This window comes from Glandiceps talaboti, chromosome 5, assembly GCF_964340395.1.
Source record: "Glandiceps talaboti chromosome 5, keGlaTala1.1, whole genome shotgun sequence".
NCBI lineage: Eukaryota > Metazoa > Hemichordata > Enteropneusta > Spengelidae > Glandiceps > Glandiceps talaboti.
Genome location: NC_135553.1, coordinates 10,324,913 through 10,342,777, shown reverse-complemented (window position 1 = coordinate 10,342,777; position 17,865 = coordinate 10,324,913). Strand labels below are relative to the sequence as shown.

Genomic DNA, 17,865 nt, shown 5'->3' with positions numbered 1-17,865 from the left:
CTTCAAACTTTAACTACTAAGCCACAGGGAACCACATATCATTATTACATTGCACAGTCTACAAATGAAGTTGAGTTGACTCCTAATCATACATCTGATTTTTATTAGCAAGACAATCATTCATATTGCTATCTCTGGCAGTGGTATATTTCAATGGCTAAATATCCTGAAAAAACTACAGCATTCAGATAACTTCTTTGTGCATACATACATACACATACATGCATGCATGTAAAGGTCAAATTTGTTCTTTTCACTCTTTCCCAAAAATGTGCACACTGTATATTTCACTTTTTCAGTCATTTTCAATGAACTTACAAGCCTGCTAATGAAATGTATAATCACATGATGAGTTTGAACCAATCAGCACCCTGACGACCAAAACATACATGTGTTATTTAACACCAAGGATGATATCCATGGTAAGAGACACATAGTCTCCACTCAAACTAAAGAGACAACTGCCTCTCAGTCAAACACAGCATTTATTCACCTACTTGATCTGTCCTCAATAAATACTTATTGTACTCTTTTCTTATAGATACAACACATGTAAGTGATAACATTTCTGTTGTGATATTTATGAGTTGTTCTGTGCTATCACTATTAGTTAATTACTGTATTTGGATGGCTATACAAATGACAGCAATCACAGATCAATATGTATCCTCAGGGGAACATGGAAATTGAATGCCCTAGACCAGATGTTTAATCTATTGACCAAGAATGCACTTCACCAGTTGAATTTAGAATTGGGGTAGGGTATTAATAATAGTAATAGCCATGTTGATGATATCTAAGCAACCCCCCCCCCCCCCCCCCACACACACACACACACACACACACACACAAAGAATTGTTTCTGGTCAGCTTCATCACTTAAATACCCTCGTGTGATGTGTCAGTCTTTTTTTTTCTTCGTGTTTGTCCAGCCCATGCAATCTGCAGATCTGGGGCAAAAACACAAAAATAACCCTCCCTACATTGATTGTTAAGTACTTCAGTGAAGGCATCTGCAGAGCCACTCATGAACAAGCACATGATATCTGCCCCACATACACACTTCCTCTAAGGTGCTAAATAAAAAGAACAGTAACTGCCATAAATAGTAGATTGCGTGACAAGATTGTTCAGAATTTAAAAAAAAAAAAAAAAAATCATTTTTGGTAGTCTAGATACTAGTATGTTGTTTAGTAGTCTATATGCCCAGGGACTACTTATAATTTTGAGCCCAGCCTTTTACACTGCAGTTTTAAAACTCCACTTGTGGAAATGACAACTGCATTGAACATTACAAATTATGAACTGACTGGAATAAAAACATGGAAGTTTGGCTACCTTGGTAGTAAAATACACATACATACATATCACCATTCCCCCAGTGTAATAATATCATGACACAGTCTATGAATAATTCATTAAATGGTTGTTGGGGTGTTGAATTTATGTTGTCCCCTCAGCAACCTGTGCAACAGTCTTTGTCTTATGGGAACTGCCCTCACCATCTGTCATTTTTATTTACCTGGTTGATGCCAAAATGAACATAATACCGCGATATGGAAGACATCACGTTGGCACAGTCGCCCTAAGGTGTTGTCATAAATTGGTAGTTTTGGCACCGAAACTCCCATCTACATGATGAATGTGTACCTGGTGACCTTGGTACCCTTCCAATGCCTGCTGTGAGGGTACAGACAGACTCCATCTCATTTCATTCATGTCAATGTTATGCAAAACGGCAGATTATTGGATAAAACTTACGCATATTGAGAATAGATGAATTCTTTCTTTTCGACCCCATACTATTGAGATTATTCTGCATAAAGCAGCATAACAAATTAATCTCTGAACAGGTTACAGAATCCATACAGAGGTGAGCTCCTCAAAACAACATTGCAAATTATATGATACATACACAGTAATAATACCTCTACATCTTAACTTATTTCATAACACAGTCTCATTTTAGCTGTTATAAAACCAGAGAAAGCTAATTGAAGTGATCGCAGGGGGGCAGTGTTGTCTTGAAATCAGCCTTGGTTGTCAAGCAACACTTGATGGGTGGCTGCCATGTTAGTGATACTGTTATATTGCCTGTCAGTGCAGTCATCTGCTAGTGTATGAATGTTTACCAAGTAAACATTTTTAAGACCCATATAGGTCATCTTTTTAAACACAACACCAGCAGGTGAAATTTACATGTGCAATTGACATAGGGGTGTGAATTGTTTATCTGTATCATGGCAAACCTACTTGTGACACTAAGGGGGAGGGATCTGACAGGTTAGTCAGTCAGTTATCACAGTGGGGTACAACATAGTCATAAAGCCCTGTCTGGCCAGCTCCAGTCATAGTCGGCTAGCTAAATGCTTGTTTGAAGCAGTGTGCTAGGATTTCCAGCATACTATATCCAACCACATTAACATGCACCTGAAAACAAACTCAACAAAGGGAGTACTTCTAGCATTACATAAAACCTTTGTACTCTGTCAAAAGAGACCAAAGACCTTGAGAAAACAAAACTCAGTCCCTTGTCATCTTACATGTGTGGTAAAGTCATCAGAGAAAGAGAGAAAGACCTGGCTGGGAATGGAATTTAATCTGGGTTTAACCAAAATTCCCAGGAGTAGCGGAAAGTAAATATCACTATAAAATCCCTAAAGCCATATCATCCTGTGCATGTTGAAAATAAATGTACTTCTCTGAATGTGGGTTTGTTCAATGGATTTAAGTCTGTGCTGGAGGATTTTGTGTGTGAGTTTATACATGATAATGAACTTGGACAATGACATGTGACTGTGAATAAGATTAAAGTTCCTTGTATGTACATGAATTTACAGATAACTGAAGTTTAAATTCAGACTTACTTGCTACATAAGGTGTGTACTACGATCAAAATTTATATTTGCATATCTCTGACCTGAATACAGTGTCGGTTTCAAATCTTACTTCCATAAATCAAAGATGGTGGCATAAAACTACATTTTAATAATGTCCGAACCTCAAGCTAAAACGTTCAAATTTTGGACTGTCTCCAGTTAGAGATAAAACTTCTACCAGTTTATAACTTCTACCACTCAGTAAAAGAGATAAAACAGATCTTTTTATCAATTTCAATTAAAAAAAAGAAAAGATTATAGTATACTCATTTAGGTAGATTTCACTGTCAACATACACAGCATGTGTTTATTTTCCTTGATTCCTTTCTAAACACAAACGCCAATAATGTACATGGTTGATAGAAAGCATGGACTATACACGTAAATTACTAGTAAGCAGCACAATTTTTTCTTTGTGCCATTTCAAGAGCTCAATAAAACTATCTTGCCAGTGAGGTCAGCTTAAAAACCCTGACATTTTACAGGGTATTTGATGGATTCGACCTTCGGGGTGGCTGGTGTAATGGAAATGGGAAATGGAGAGAGAGAGAGGGAGAGTAGCATAGTGATGACTCAGGACAATAAAGTATTGTCTAGGTGTCCATAGTATTGCTGTTGCAGACAATGATGCATCAATCAACTGACAAAAAACCCAAAAACCGAAGACAAGGCAACTGTTGGCACTTTACAAACATGGTTCCAAAACCAGAGCAGTGATAGCAAGTGTTTTGTCAACTGGACATCTTAAAGTTACAATATGGGTGTGAAAATGAAATGGATATCTACTTTTGAGTGTCAATTGATGAAACAAAACAATATTTTTCGACATGAAAAAAACAATGTGAAACAGAATAGACCAAGTTTATGTTTGTCAATAAATATTGCAATACGTTTGTTTGTGTGTGTGTGTGTGTGTGTATGTGTGTGTGTGTGTGTGTGTGTGTGTGTGTGTGTGTGTGTGTGTGTAAAAGGTTTGTTTAGTACACATACGAAGCAATTTATGCATACACTGGATGATAAACTTAAGTATGTCGTCCAGTCTGTGCATACACCAGCCTATAGCTTCCCTGTATATTGAAATGTCACCATTTATAAATATGTAAAATGAAAAAAATTGCTTATCACTTAAATGTAATATAACTATGCTATACCATGGTTGGCCTATACAGGAATTGCTTTCGGCAATAACCTGGCAAATTTTCATCCAATTTTTTCCTCGACTATTCTTCCTTTCAACTACGGCACACATAAGAGAAAAATAGGATATCCCTTGCTGAGTCTATCAATTCAATCTGGAAACCTTATGGTCTCCTAAAAACCTAATTGTGAGTCAAGTCAACTAAATTTTCATCATGTTATTTGATTAGCTCTCACTTTGCTGGAGTGCTATATTAGTAGAAGAAACACTACACAGTAGGCCAGGCACGTAGGCACACAAACATGCTCAAATATGATTACCCTGAGCTAATAAACAGGTCGAGTGTAGAGAGAGGGGTGTCATCATTTCTAGATATAATACTCAAATGCTTTTTTCTTCATATCAAAAGAAGTCGCCTGATAGAAAATAAACTATGAGAAGACAGACAGATACAACATGATTGACAGAAATGTATATCGTGACACATCGCTGCCATCGTGGCAAACTTCAGGACTTGCTATAGTTGAGTATGTATGCAGTTATCCACCAAAGCATAAATTGTCACAAATCATGTATCACAACCCTCCACTGTAAATATCTTGACAGAAAAAATAAACAGCAAGAAGACAGACAGACAGACAGACAGACAGACAGACAGATATAATATGATTGATAGAACAGTACTGAATTTGAACACAGCACTGTCATCATAGCAAACTTGGGGATTTGCTAGGTTGAATATGTAACACAGCTCTCTGTGAACGGTATAAATTATCACAAAACATATTGTTACAACACATCACTGTAACCATCCTAACACAGGTAACAGAAAACTTTGCATATGAAATGCATTGACCCAATTATTAAACATACAACATATGCCAATACATGTTGTCAAGCTATTCACAATATGATATAGAAAGTGTAACCTTAACAGCCACCATTTTCATGATTTATTACATGTAAAACACAAACATATAAACAAACAGAATGGAATTCTCTATTTTCATTTAGACCAAATCCCATATGCAATTTCCTGATCAACAAGTACTTGTAAGCAACAACAAAAAGATCAATCTATTTCTGTCTGACATAGAAATGTCACCAAAAAATTGCTAATTTTATATTTTATTTCAAAGTCAATCCTACAAACATACAATACAGAGCTGTGGTTTATAACAATCAACCCTGTATTATACATATATGCATATGATTCAATCAGCAAAAAAATATCACCCAGTTGGTCTATTTTTAATCAGAGAAAGATGGCTAAACGTTTATTAATAGTAAAATAAAAGTTATCTCATCAAATAACCCTCAACTATATAGCTTTATATTAAATATAGTCAATATATGCTAACCTTCACTGGAATTTACTAAAAAAATTCATGTTTCCACCATCATCAAAGATACATGTATACATGTTGAACCACACAATTTTCTACACTGACTATGGCCTGAATTATATTGAATAATTAAACCATAAATGATGACAAAGAAGGCACACTTGCAAATTTGATTAATTCAAACTTCACAGATAACCAAGCCCTACAGGTTATATCTATACTCGAATCGGGCATTGAATCGGACAAACATTTTCTTAACACTGACAGTGTAAAAACACTTTCAAACGATCCAAAATTAATATCCACTGGTTATAATACATGTGTAAAGCTATAAAATAATAGCAGCAAATAACTGGGGAAAGTATAACACTGCTCTCACTCTAATTGTTCTTGAATTTTACAATGTATTAATAATAGTTACTAGGATAATCCGAACGATTAATAATGTCCAATTAATTTAGTGAACAGATTTCATCAGCAAATTAATATGTATGCTAATTAGCATCCTCCTGTCAATAACATCGTACATTAGTCTACATTTCAGACCAAAAAAATATCTCTATCAAATAACTATTGGAAGTACCAACATAGTACAACAGTAACCATAGTAATGGGTAATAATCAAAATTCATAATTTCACATCAGCACTTTTGCTTTCATTTTATCTTTCACTCACAGAGACATGTCTAAGAACAGTAATTGGTACAATGCATTTGTATAACAATACATGCTGCTTTCTGCATCATGAAATTTTTTCAACCCACTCTCTGGACATTAGCTAGCTCTAACAACTACAAATGAAGTGCTTTCCATTACCCATATGCATTAGAACTTAGAAGGACAAAAATCCTTCACTGTAATCTTGTTCCCAGTCTAACATCATTGTCCAAGTTCATTGTCATGTACACACAAAATTTATGCATATTATCATGATGCTCTAGACTGTAAGATACGTCGTGTTGTGCAGCTCTATCAGGCTTCTTTACATGTAACCGATGTGTGCTGGCTGGTACCGTGGCACAAATGTTTGTATCTAACACTACAGACTAACGATGCTGTAGTCAGTATTATCAAAACATTTTTCAAACCAAAGTCAGCATTTTCAAACCATTCTCTTGATGTTAGCTAACTCTTAGCAATATACGAATGAAATCTTTTCCATTACTGGACATGATACATACAAAATGTATTAAGATCAACAGGTACATATATATATATATCTAAGCAAAAATTGAGATTTCAGTATTTTCAAACTTGTGCATTTTCAAATATCCCTCTGGATATATTTTCAAACCACTCTCTACACATTACCCGACCACAACAAATACAGATAAAGTGTTTCCATTACTGGCCATGATACATGTATTGAGATCTGTGCAAGTCCAAACACCTCAAACCACAAGAGAGTCTGTATTTTCACACCAAAGTCAGTATTTTCAAACCACTTTCTGGACATTAGCTAACCCTAACAAATACAAATGAAGTGTTTCCATTACTGCCCATGATATATACATATGTATTGAGATCTGTACATAAGAGTCCTAACATGTCTAACAATGGACCTGAAAAGAGAAAGTGACTGAGGTATTGTCATGTAAAATTCACGCTATACACAGGTAGTAATTCGAAGGATGTGAAGTGGCAATTCCCTCGCCAGTATGCATAATCCTAATCTTTAGACCTCATCTCAAAATAACCGGGGTCTTGTGGAAATGTCAGTCCCACATACTTCCCTAATTCTCCTATAATCAACAATTTGGATTTGTTTGTAGAGGAGTTGCTCTGAGGAGAGTACAGTAATTCACTTGAAGAACTATCATTCTCCAACAACTTTATCGTCTTTGCCTAGGGAATTGACCACTATAGTAAATTGTTCTCTGCATTAGCTGTGAGGCGATGAAAATCACATCTCTATATCTGCCACAAAAGAAGCACGCATACAGTCATCGAAGTAATAGCACAAATTAGTATAGCCTGGGTTCATAATGTCCTAGATGCAGCGATAGATCAGATTTTCTGTCATGTGGTTTGACAAGATTCACCATATTTCAACATATTTCAACGTAGATAGTATTTTCATACAGCACTCTTCAGTCTCATGACAACAGAAAATAAACACCAGTGAAAAATGATGAAAATAGATTCCGTGTCAAATCTGTATATACCCCATAGTAGCCACAGATGTTATGACTATGATGTTTATAAGGATAAGGTTACATTTCCAGCTGTAAACCTTGACACAGCAATCAAGACACATGAAGCAATGGAATTGGCATCCATGGATTCTGATGGTGGGAGTGAAGGAATGCCAGAGGTGTCCTCTCACATTACCATCACATCATTGCTTGATTCATTCACGAGATTCAACACTGGTCATTGACTTCAACTGTCTAAACTGATCACCAACATGTGGATTTCCGGATCCCCTGTCATGATTGTCTATCCACAGACTATGCAACCAGTTGCCCCAGAGACTTGCCAGATAGTCAAGTCACTGGGTTTGCAGCAAGTTCACCCCATGCTATGCTCTCACTCAGTCTTCATCTTAGAGTCTAATTCCTATAATGGTATAGTTACGATTTACACCTCCACTCACAAACCACATTGGCATCAAGTTACAGTGCACTCTATTTTCCAATCTAGTTTTTTTTTATGCTACGTCAGTGATGAAGCTAAACATAATATCTGACTTGAAACATAAGGATTTTTGTCCTTCTAATGCACATGAATCACTAAAATAATCAGTCAATAATCTAATTTTATCATCCCTATATTTACTAACTCAGAGACTTGTTTTTCATCTCAGATAGCCAAGTCTCTTGGCTATGTTTTGTCAACCTTGATTTAAATGACTTGCAATGGAAGTAGTATTTACACTATTTTCCTTGTAACATCTTTGCACCTGTCCTTAGACTTTTTTAGAGTTAACTGTCAACTTCTGTTATTTATCAACCAAGACCTATCTGCATGCAAAATACATGTAGACTGATAAGCTGTGATCCAAACACTTTAACAATATGGTCACTTCACGACTACAAGCAGAGGACTTTCAAGATAAAGCAGCCCGACAAATACTGTTTATACAATGATCCTAAATATATCATGAAATGGGAAACAACCAGGAACTAGGAAATATATCTAAGATAGTTCCTATTTCCCTCATCTATAAAATTCAAACGATTTATCACAGGGTTCCATATACTCTGGTTATCTGAAACTGACTGCATAATGAACTTTGCCTTTGTTGTTGGAAGCAAAGCTCAAGTGTGAGCCCTAACCAGACATGTATTGTATATTAATCCATACTAAATACCAGACAAACAAAGGATCACTGAACGGTTCCCAATCCATCAAAGAAGCTTATAGTCAGGCTGATCTGATGACTGGGCAAAAACTTTTTATAAAATTTACACAAGTGACTCAGTGTCTTGTCCATGATATGTATGCCCACTCATAAAACAGTGAAACATTCTGACTGACTGATATTGATAAGACAGGTGAACAGAACACTGGTGTTGTTATAAAAATCTTGAAACTTAAAAAATAAATAGTCACACCAATGTCTGTGTGTCTTGTCTACAATATGCATACCTTCTCAGATTACAATGTTTACAGTGAACTGTTCTGATTGATGTTGACCAGACAAATAAGCAGAAAAATAATTTCATTTAATACAATGATGTATGGACTGAAAAAAAGAATCACTATAATCTATATGTTCAAAGTAGAACGTCCAATGTATGTAGAAACTAAGAAAGAGTTGCAGGACTGTTATTGTCACTTTGTACAGCTTTTTAGAACACAAATTATCAAAACAAACAACACTGTTATATGCTTTGATTACTCAAGGACACCTTTACTCAACTACACACAACCATTTAGATTACATGTACTTGTAGGAGTCGCCTGGCATCTAAAATCTCCTCGGGTATTAGACAAATTTCCTACCCTTTTACATCACATAGCTGACCTAACACAGCTCAACAACGGTTACTTTGAATTTGAGACACATAGTTCACACCAAATCAGCTTACATCTGCTATTTTTGTACTATTCATGCTAAATTCTTTTGCAGCCATAACTGGAAAATATCTCTGATAATATCTCCTCATTATGATCTCCAGGTATGTCAACATTCAGGAAGTAGGCCTGTGTATACTATTACCATTTTTAACAACTCTTTTGTGTGTACTTTCAACCTTGTTAAAATGTCAAGGATCAAAAAAATTGAGAACCACCTTGTTCTTTATTGCCATTGACATTTCTACACCACTTATTGTTGTTCTCTTGACACCATGTTCTGATCTTTTCACAAAGGTCAAGATCCATAACTCACTTTCTGACATAAATCTTATAATATTTTAATTTACTTTGTCACCTTCGGTGAAATGAAAACCTGCCAGAACTTTCCTTCCTCTCACAGCCGGATAAGTTTGTACCATGACATTTGCAGTCAATTATATTTTATAGTCCTTTGATCAGAGAGCACCAGAGACATGCAACTATTGCTGTACAAATCATCTTAAAGACCATGAACTATCGGTGATAATCACTAAACTGTCTACATATTATGAACTGTGGAACAGCTGACCTGACATTCTGACTATAAATATTTGGAACAAATAGATGCAAATCACTTCTCTAGATGACTAACACTATAGATGAAGTGGTCTTCCCTGATCTGAATATATGATACATATATGTTGCATTTAAATTTGATCAGAAAGAACAAGTGTTTTAAAATACACTTAGACTGGGATTTTTGTTGTCACAAATATATCTCAGAGACTGAGAGTTCATCATGGAAATCAACAAACAAGATTTTGGCGTTACGAAAAAGAGAACCTATCTGAGAATTTTTCAGTGACATGCAAGCTTTATTGAAACACTTGCTAGAATACCACAATAAAAACTCACAATACCCATTTTTGTAGCACACATGTCACATACATATGTACAATTATCCTGAATCAAGCACGAGTACCAAAAATCACACCATGCCATTCAGTACCTGGCAGTGGCATTTACAACAGTACCTATGACCTCTGTGACAGCAAACCTGCTGACCAGCCCTATTTTGTGATTGCAGTTAATTTTTTTCTCAAGTACGCCCAAAATTTAATTTGACATTTTATGTCCTCCAATTGCTGAGGTACTGCAATACTTTGGTATGTCGTAAATGTTGTCCAGTGTCGACTTCCATTCTAGTTACAGAATTTCCACAGCCGATTTATTATCATTTAAAATAGAAAGATTGATGACAAGGGAAATCAAAGCTGTTACATCTGAGGTCACAAAATATAAAGGGTATCTGCACTATATGTTTGCTAGTCTAAATTTACACCAACTGCCACTTCATAAATCTTGGTTCTTAATCTTTCCACTTTTATATCACAACTCTTGATGTTGTACTAGAGTACTAAAGTACGATGACTTCTTTTACATTCCAACAGTTCTTAGAGGCAGTTAAAATAATCCAAGGACAAAGTATGACTTTGATCATATGTTCTCCCACTTTGTAAATACATCGGTAAATACATTCCAAAAGAGTCGGGTCTTATCACTGTAGTTATGTCCTCCTCATAATCATTTGTTCCTGAAAATAATTCACAATCTGTGAAGAAGAAAAAATTGTAACTGAACTGAACTTACATTTTCATCCAAGGCATAGTTCAGATCTCCACTCTCGTAAAAGATGAAACAACGTCGTTGCCATTTCTGCAATTAATGATAAAACAGGTAATTTAAAAAAAAAATGTCAATCAGAGTTTATACAGGAACTTTGACTTGGGACAGTTATTACATCATTCTTATTATGATATCTGTTCAATGGTATGAGACATTTGAAGTCGACACACCCACTTTATTATACTATACTCTAATACTTGGGATTAAATGGTGTGTGTTACTGTACTTCCATGTTGTTTGTTTTCATCCACTAAAGGTGTAATAAAATGTGCCCGTTTTATAGTGGTCTACTTTACAAAATTGACACGATTTGCCACAAAGAATAAGTAAATATATATTGTATATCTGTCTGACACCTGTTGATTTGTTAACAGTTAAGTCATTGGCACCTTTTCATAGTCAACAGGTGTAGAAGTGCATCTAAATCTACATCTACCCCACCCTTCACAAAGTGGCCTAATGACCTATTGACACGATGTGCAAAATTGACGCGATCCCCATTTCAATTTGATATGAAATCACCCTCCATGTCATCTCACACTGTAGTACTGTTGGGGTCTAACAAAAACTGACAGTAATCATTTGGAAGAACCGTGGGGACATGTATATTGTTTTGCAGTCAATATTTGTTACTGACCGACAACTGGTTAGTTGTCATCTCGAACGAGGCACGGAGGTGTAAATCAAGTGTTGCCAACTCTGTTGGCATTTTATTGACGAACTCGAAACAATTATCAACTGATCCGTCGAAAAAGTCTCCCATCACAAGAGCTTTAATTCCCCATTGTATAAGAACGTTTTGGTCGTCATTCATATGGTGAATCACGCATACAAAATGCATCCCACCAAAATACATCGACCATGCGTAATGCATGATTGATAAACTTCCGAGTTCCCCAACTTACCCGTGTACGGGACGACGGATTGTTAACATCCAGTCCTGGCGCGACAAACAAATAACCACATATTATAACTTTCTTGGATCTCTACAATAAACAGACAAGATAAAAGCATTAGCAGTGACTTTATACAATCGCATGTCTAGTACTAGCAGTGAGTGAACAGTAACAGTGGGTTGGGCGCTAAGTCACTTGGTTTTTGGCCAAATGCACAGAACGACAACTTTGCATAGACTAGACACAAATCTGACACGGTGGATATACAAGTCCTCGCTGATAGCAGAAACAGTGACTAAAATCTTCACCTGATTGTCGCCATCGTTGTCGAGTTGATGTGCTTCACGTGTTCTGAAGCAGTTTTGACACTTCGTCTTGTTGAAAATATTCGGTTTGAAGTTTTTGCAAGACGACACACTGCTCTTCAAGTTCTGCTCGGCTCGATCAGATCCGAAACCCATGCTGGTACCGTTGTGATATCAACAGAAAACAACGCGCAAATGAGTTTTCGCACTCCGAATTCCAAACTAGGTACTCGGTCCTAGCTCCTGTAAGGGATAAGGGATATTCCTTGGGTAGCAGGCATCACGGTACAGTTGACAAACGCACGAGAATTTGTCAATAAAGCAACAAAACGGAGAACACCGTACACAGCACACCCTGCTACTCGGAATCAACGTAACTGGATCCATCAAGTGACCGCAAATTGGATATGCAAATAATATTTCTGCTTGTTTACCTACCCTGTCGGTGAATGAGAGTCATCCGCCACTAAAACATAAGGATTTCACTTCGATGAATAACCTACTCAAGAGTACAAAATGGTGTAATTTGACAATTTTTATCAAAAGACCTGATCCTCTCTTTATTTTTCCTTTTAAGGGATACATAATCCAAAAGCGTAACACAAAGTATAGAAACTATTTTGTTTACGTTCACGTATATCATGTCAAAAGTCTAAAATTTGCATATGACCCCAAACATTTACAAGGAATGATCTGCTGATGCATACTGCATACTCCAAAGTGATCAAGCTTCTGATAAACTTAGCTGCACACTAGTTCAGACAGAACTGTAAAAAAATATTAGCGAAAAAATTGTACAGAAGTAATAAACCTTTGCTCCAAGACCGTACGAAGCAATACCCGTAGTGTTGCCTGATTGGCTGTGAAAATATATAGCTGTTCCAATATATACTTGCACCCACTGCGTAAAGTGAGAGTGTGTGTGTTTTGCATATGATACAGCTTTGGCTCTTCGAATGCCAATCAGAAAAAAAATTGAAAGGGATGGATGCAAGCGCAGATAATCAAGTAAATGTAAACTGTTGAGATACTGCCTCCAAATTCCTTCGTCATTATGTTCTGAAATAGGCTGTGGAGGGAAGAGGAAGGATGGGTGGAGAAACGGATTTACTAAAAGCAAGTGCAATTCCTTTGGAAAATTTTAAGTAAGTGTGCGTGTGCTTTTATTGATGCATTCATATTTGTCTATCACGGAGACTTCGTCAGATTCATGCTGAGAATAAAGCGTGTCAGTATGATTGCACTGTACGATTTGGTGCCTCCCTGGAAACGCTAGAAAATCACCCGACAGTGATGATAGTAACCAGTTGATTCAATTGCAATATACTAATATATATTGTATATTTTTAGCGGTGTCAGATTCTTTTGTTACTCATAGAGGGCACTTCATCTCATACAAAAAAACAAAACAAAACAAAACAAAACGACTAATCACTGTTATACTGATACTGTGGGTTTGAATGACATTCCAAATGGTTCGAGTTTGCGTAAATGACAAAAGATTGCGATGCTGTAGTATGGTGAACTGTTGCGAAATTTGACGATATTCCAGCTGCTAGACTAATCTCTTGTTACTATTAATTAAAGCTAAGTGTGAGTAACATCAATCATCGCAAAGAAAACACTGAAGCGTGGAGGAAAAAACAAGACCATATTAATATTATAAGTTGTACGCATATGTGCGATACGCGTCATGACCTGATTTTGGTATATTGATATTCAGTTTCATAATTGAATATGAAGCCGTATGAGTACCGATAACGATGCGAAAATAACTAAAATACGTTTTGAAGAATGCCTTCCGTGTTGTCACTCCTTCTTGTTTATTAAATATCAGAATGGTCAGTTAATCGGAAGGGGCCATTTCCGGGGATTCCTACCATTGCCACGATCAAATTACTCGACTCACAGATGCCCGGCAGCAAGCACGCAAACAGCGTCAGTTTTTTTACTCGTTCTCGCTGCGCGCTATCATCCCCGTCGTGGTTTCCAAAATGTTACATCCAATATCTATTTTAGTGGTGAGAAGAAAACTATGGTACTGATTGCCCTTTAGTGATATCAAAACATTTCAAACATAAGTAGAAGGTATTAATATTTGCGGGTTGTTCAACATAATAAAAATTAAACACGCATTGAACCATATAAATATCGTGCCCTGCACTATGTGTTTGTGACGATTTGATTTTTAACAATGTCTGTTGTCATCCACAATTCACCTTTACATGCCAGCAACTATTCACAATTTTTACGTATTGTATTCTGAAATTGAATATTTTACATTTCTTGGAGACTGTAGATTTAAGACTTTTCTTGGCCTTGATACATGTTAATGTCTGAATGTAGCATGTAATGTGTTTTCATTAACCCAAAGATCAGGCTATGATCCTCCCCAATTGCCAAATATTGTAACCAGCAATCAGGGTTAAAGTTTGTGACAGGAGAAAGTGCCTTTTGGGTTAAAGTCGCTTTTCCCCTTTTTAAAAACTGTTTTTCTCTATAATTATATATATATATACAAATATATATATATTTTTATTATATATATAAAAATACAGTATATCATTATATACAATATATATATATATATATATATATATATATATATATATATATATATATATATATATATATATATATATATATATATATATATATATATATATATATATATATATATAAATGAAAGAAGACGAGTCTGATATTACATTGTGGAATTACACTACGGACCGTTTCACCCGAAGGATCGTCAGGTGTAATATTACACCTGACGATCCTTCGGGTGAAACGGTCCGTAGTGTAATTCCACAATGTAATATCAGACTCGTCTTCTTTCATTTTTATGTATGATAGCTCTCCAAGGTGATCGAGCACTCTACTTGGCGAAAGAAGAATGAAATTATATGTATATATATATATATATATATATATATATATATATATATATATATATATATATATATATATATATATATATATATATATATATATATATATTGTATATAATGATATACTGTATTTTTATGCGAGTGGGGGTGGGTAATCTCTCTACCAGACATTGATATAGACAGTGAAAGGATCCAATTAATGAGTATTTTTATTTGTTATACAAAATTAATTTTATTGTGTGAATTTAAAATTACTACCTTATAATCAATCATTCAAGGGCAATAGGATGACAGAACAAACAGTGGTAGTACAGGTGATGTATGGTGCCTGAAAGGGGCTTTCACATCTCTTTGTATTGAAATTCTAATATTTATTACAACACACTTCACAGTACTATGACCCAGGCTTGTAATATCAAAAAAGGTGTTTTAGACCATGAGTGTGTATTTGAAAATGTGACATGAATACATCTTAATGAGTTTCGTGGTTATATCATTTAGTACAAATATCATGTGACAATAACCGGCACATATTTCATAAATGGCTTTAGTCAAAAACCCCACAGAACACGTGAGTGCAAGTGTGGCGTACTCAGGGTATTTGCATGAGTGCTTGCCCCACCGTGTTCTCTGCAGCCATACTTTCACAAGTGTAGCAAGTGAAAGTGCAGCAGAAAACACCGCAAACATGAGTGCAGAACCCACACTGAAAGTCACATGGCATGGGATTGTTATTATTATATATAAGTTCATCCAAAACAGCAAATTTCCATAAACATCATTCTGAGCAATCATACGATTTCGTGTTGTAGGAACGATCACACCCTAATTTGCATATCATATGCATACAGGTATTCCATAGTATGAGTGCACAATGGCACAATGACAGAAAAGCATGTTCTCTGAATACTCTCAAACATGTTATTTTCTATATGAATTATCCTCGGGATGTGCCACTTTTGTCTGTCTATGGACTGAAAAAAACCCTAATGATCTCTAGCTAGAGGGAGTGGGTTTAGAAGTCATTGTTCGCAAAACTTTTCAAGGCTGAATGTTTTCCAACCTAGCTATACACTGTTTAGACATTTTTTCCCAATTTGTTATGTATGAATGAAAAACAATATCAAATAGGTACAAGGTGAGTTAATACATTTCTAGACGTAACAATGCCAGATAACAATTGTAATTTTATAGAAGGCATGCATGATCAACGTTAAACATAATAGTGAAGGAATATTTTTGAAGATTGGTTTTTAAGGGTTTTATGTAAATATTTTCACTTTAGTAAAGCGTGTAACCTCAAACGCAATACTTTAAAAACTTTTGGTTTTTGTCTAGATTTATATTGTCCTGTAGGTAATACAATGATGCATCAAACATAACATGCCTTAGTATGCAAATTTGATAAATGATATTCAAATGTAAGTCTTCAAATTATGCAAATTAAGAAATTGTTATGAAAGTTATCTTTGACCTGGTAAATTTGAAATAGTATACTATGTTACAAGGGGCCTTGATTCTTATTGTAATAATTCGTTTTTGATAACAGGGTTGAAAAATGAAAAAATAAAACTGTCAGAAGAAGACTTTAATATAATATTTATGCATTGGTAACAGGATTAACAAATTGTAATAAATACTTGTTAGATGAATTCTTTATCATAACGATATTTATGTAGTGCTAATGATGATAACAATTTGTTAAAATACTGTTAATAGAAGAAGGCATGCTTCATTATTATGATACATATATTGATGTATTGATAATGGTTGAAATCAGAAAAAAGTTACTTTTTTGTGTGCGAAAGCTTGATTGATCAAGGGGATCTACTCCTGTTGTGAACTGTTGTAAATGTGAATGGTAAATCCAATCAAATAGACATACATACACTTATTTATAAGTATGTAAGTGGCTATGAAGGCATACAAATTTACTTTCTCATTTTACCTGATGAAAACACTGTTGGCAATCCACTTTTAAAGCTAGACTAGCTGTAACTGGAACATTTTTTGAAGCTGTTTTGTAAATGAATGATTTATTACTTGTAATATCGTACACCCTGAACACTATTGAATCACATGTGGAGGAACATATTTGTGGAAACATACACAATATAAGGTGCGATAAATGCAGTCAGGTCGATTTTTTGGGTCCGCACCCAAAAATCAGCACCCCAGTGCCATCAAGATTTCAACCTGTTCCTGTACTACTTATGGATAATATTAAGCCCTAATTAACATTTACAGTGTCTAATTATTGGTATTATAAAAAATTTCAGTGAAAATGAAAAAATAATACTCAGGCTACAAGTGCAGTGCTAAATTTTTCAGAAAATATTTTTAAAATGTTGATATTTGTACTATTCAACTTTCAACATTATGTCACCAATAAGATAATGGTGTAAAGTCTATGATATGATTTGTTTCTATGGTAACCATTTGACATGTCCGTCAGAAAATAGGTAAAACTTGCTTGATGATTCATTCTTGATATTGACAAAATTGATAGAAAAAAACAAGCCTTATCAAATTTATGAAAATAAAGACATTTTTTTTTTCATTATTTTTTTGCCGAATATGGATTGGAATGAATTCCCATTGTTTGATATTTGAGGCTGAGTCAACATCATACAAACAAAAGAACAACACAACAAGTCTGGTTCCTTTCATGCATTACATAATCAATATTCAAATGAGTCTCATGGAAAAGGCACCAACAGGTGTT

General features: G+C 35.2%; 1 protein-coding gene across 1 annotated transcript in view; it reads right to left on the bottom strand.

Moving 5' to 3' along the window:
• LOC144435332 (uncharacterized) overlaps window positions 1-12,601 on the bottom strand; it is a 67,650-nt gene extending 55,049 nt beyond the window's left edge. Inside the window, exons 1-3 of the mRNA XM_078123928.1 lie at window positions 12,256-12,601; window positions 11,957-12,037; window positions 11,016-11,081 (exon numbers count right to left, since the gene is read on the bottom strand). Of these exons, the coding sequence (XP_077980054.1) occupies window positions 11,016-11,081; window positions 11,957-12,037; window positions 12,256-12,408 (300 nt within the window). The 5' untranslated portion in view covers window positions 12,409-12,601. The remainder of the gene's footprint in view (window positions 1-11,015; window positions 11,082-11,956; window positions 12,038-12,255) is intronic.
• Window positions 12,602-17,865: the final 5,264 nt, after the last annotated feature.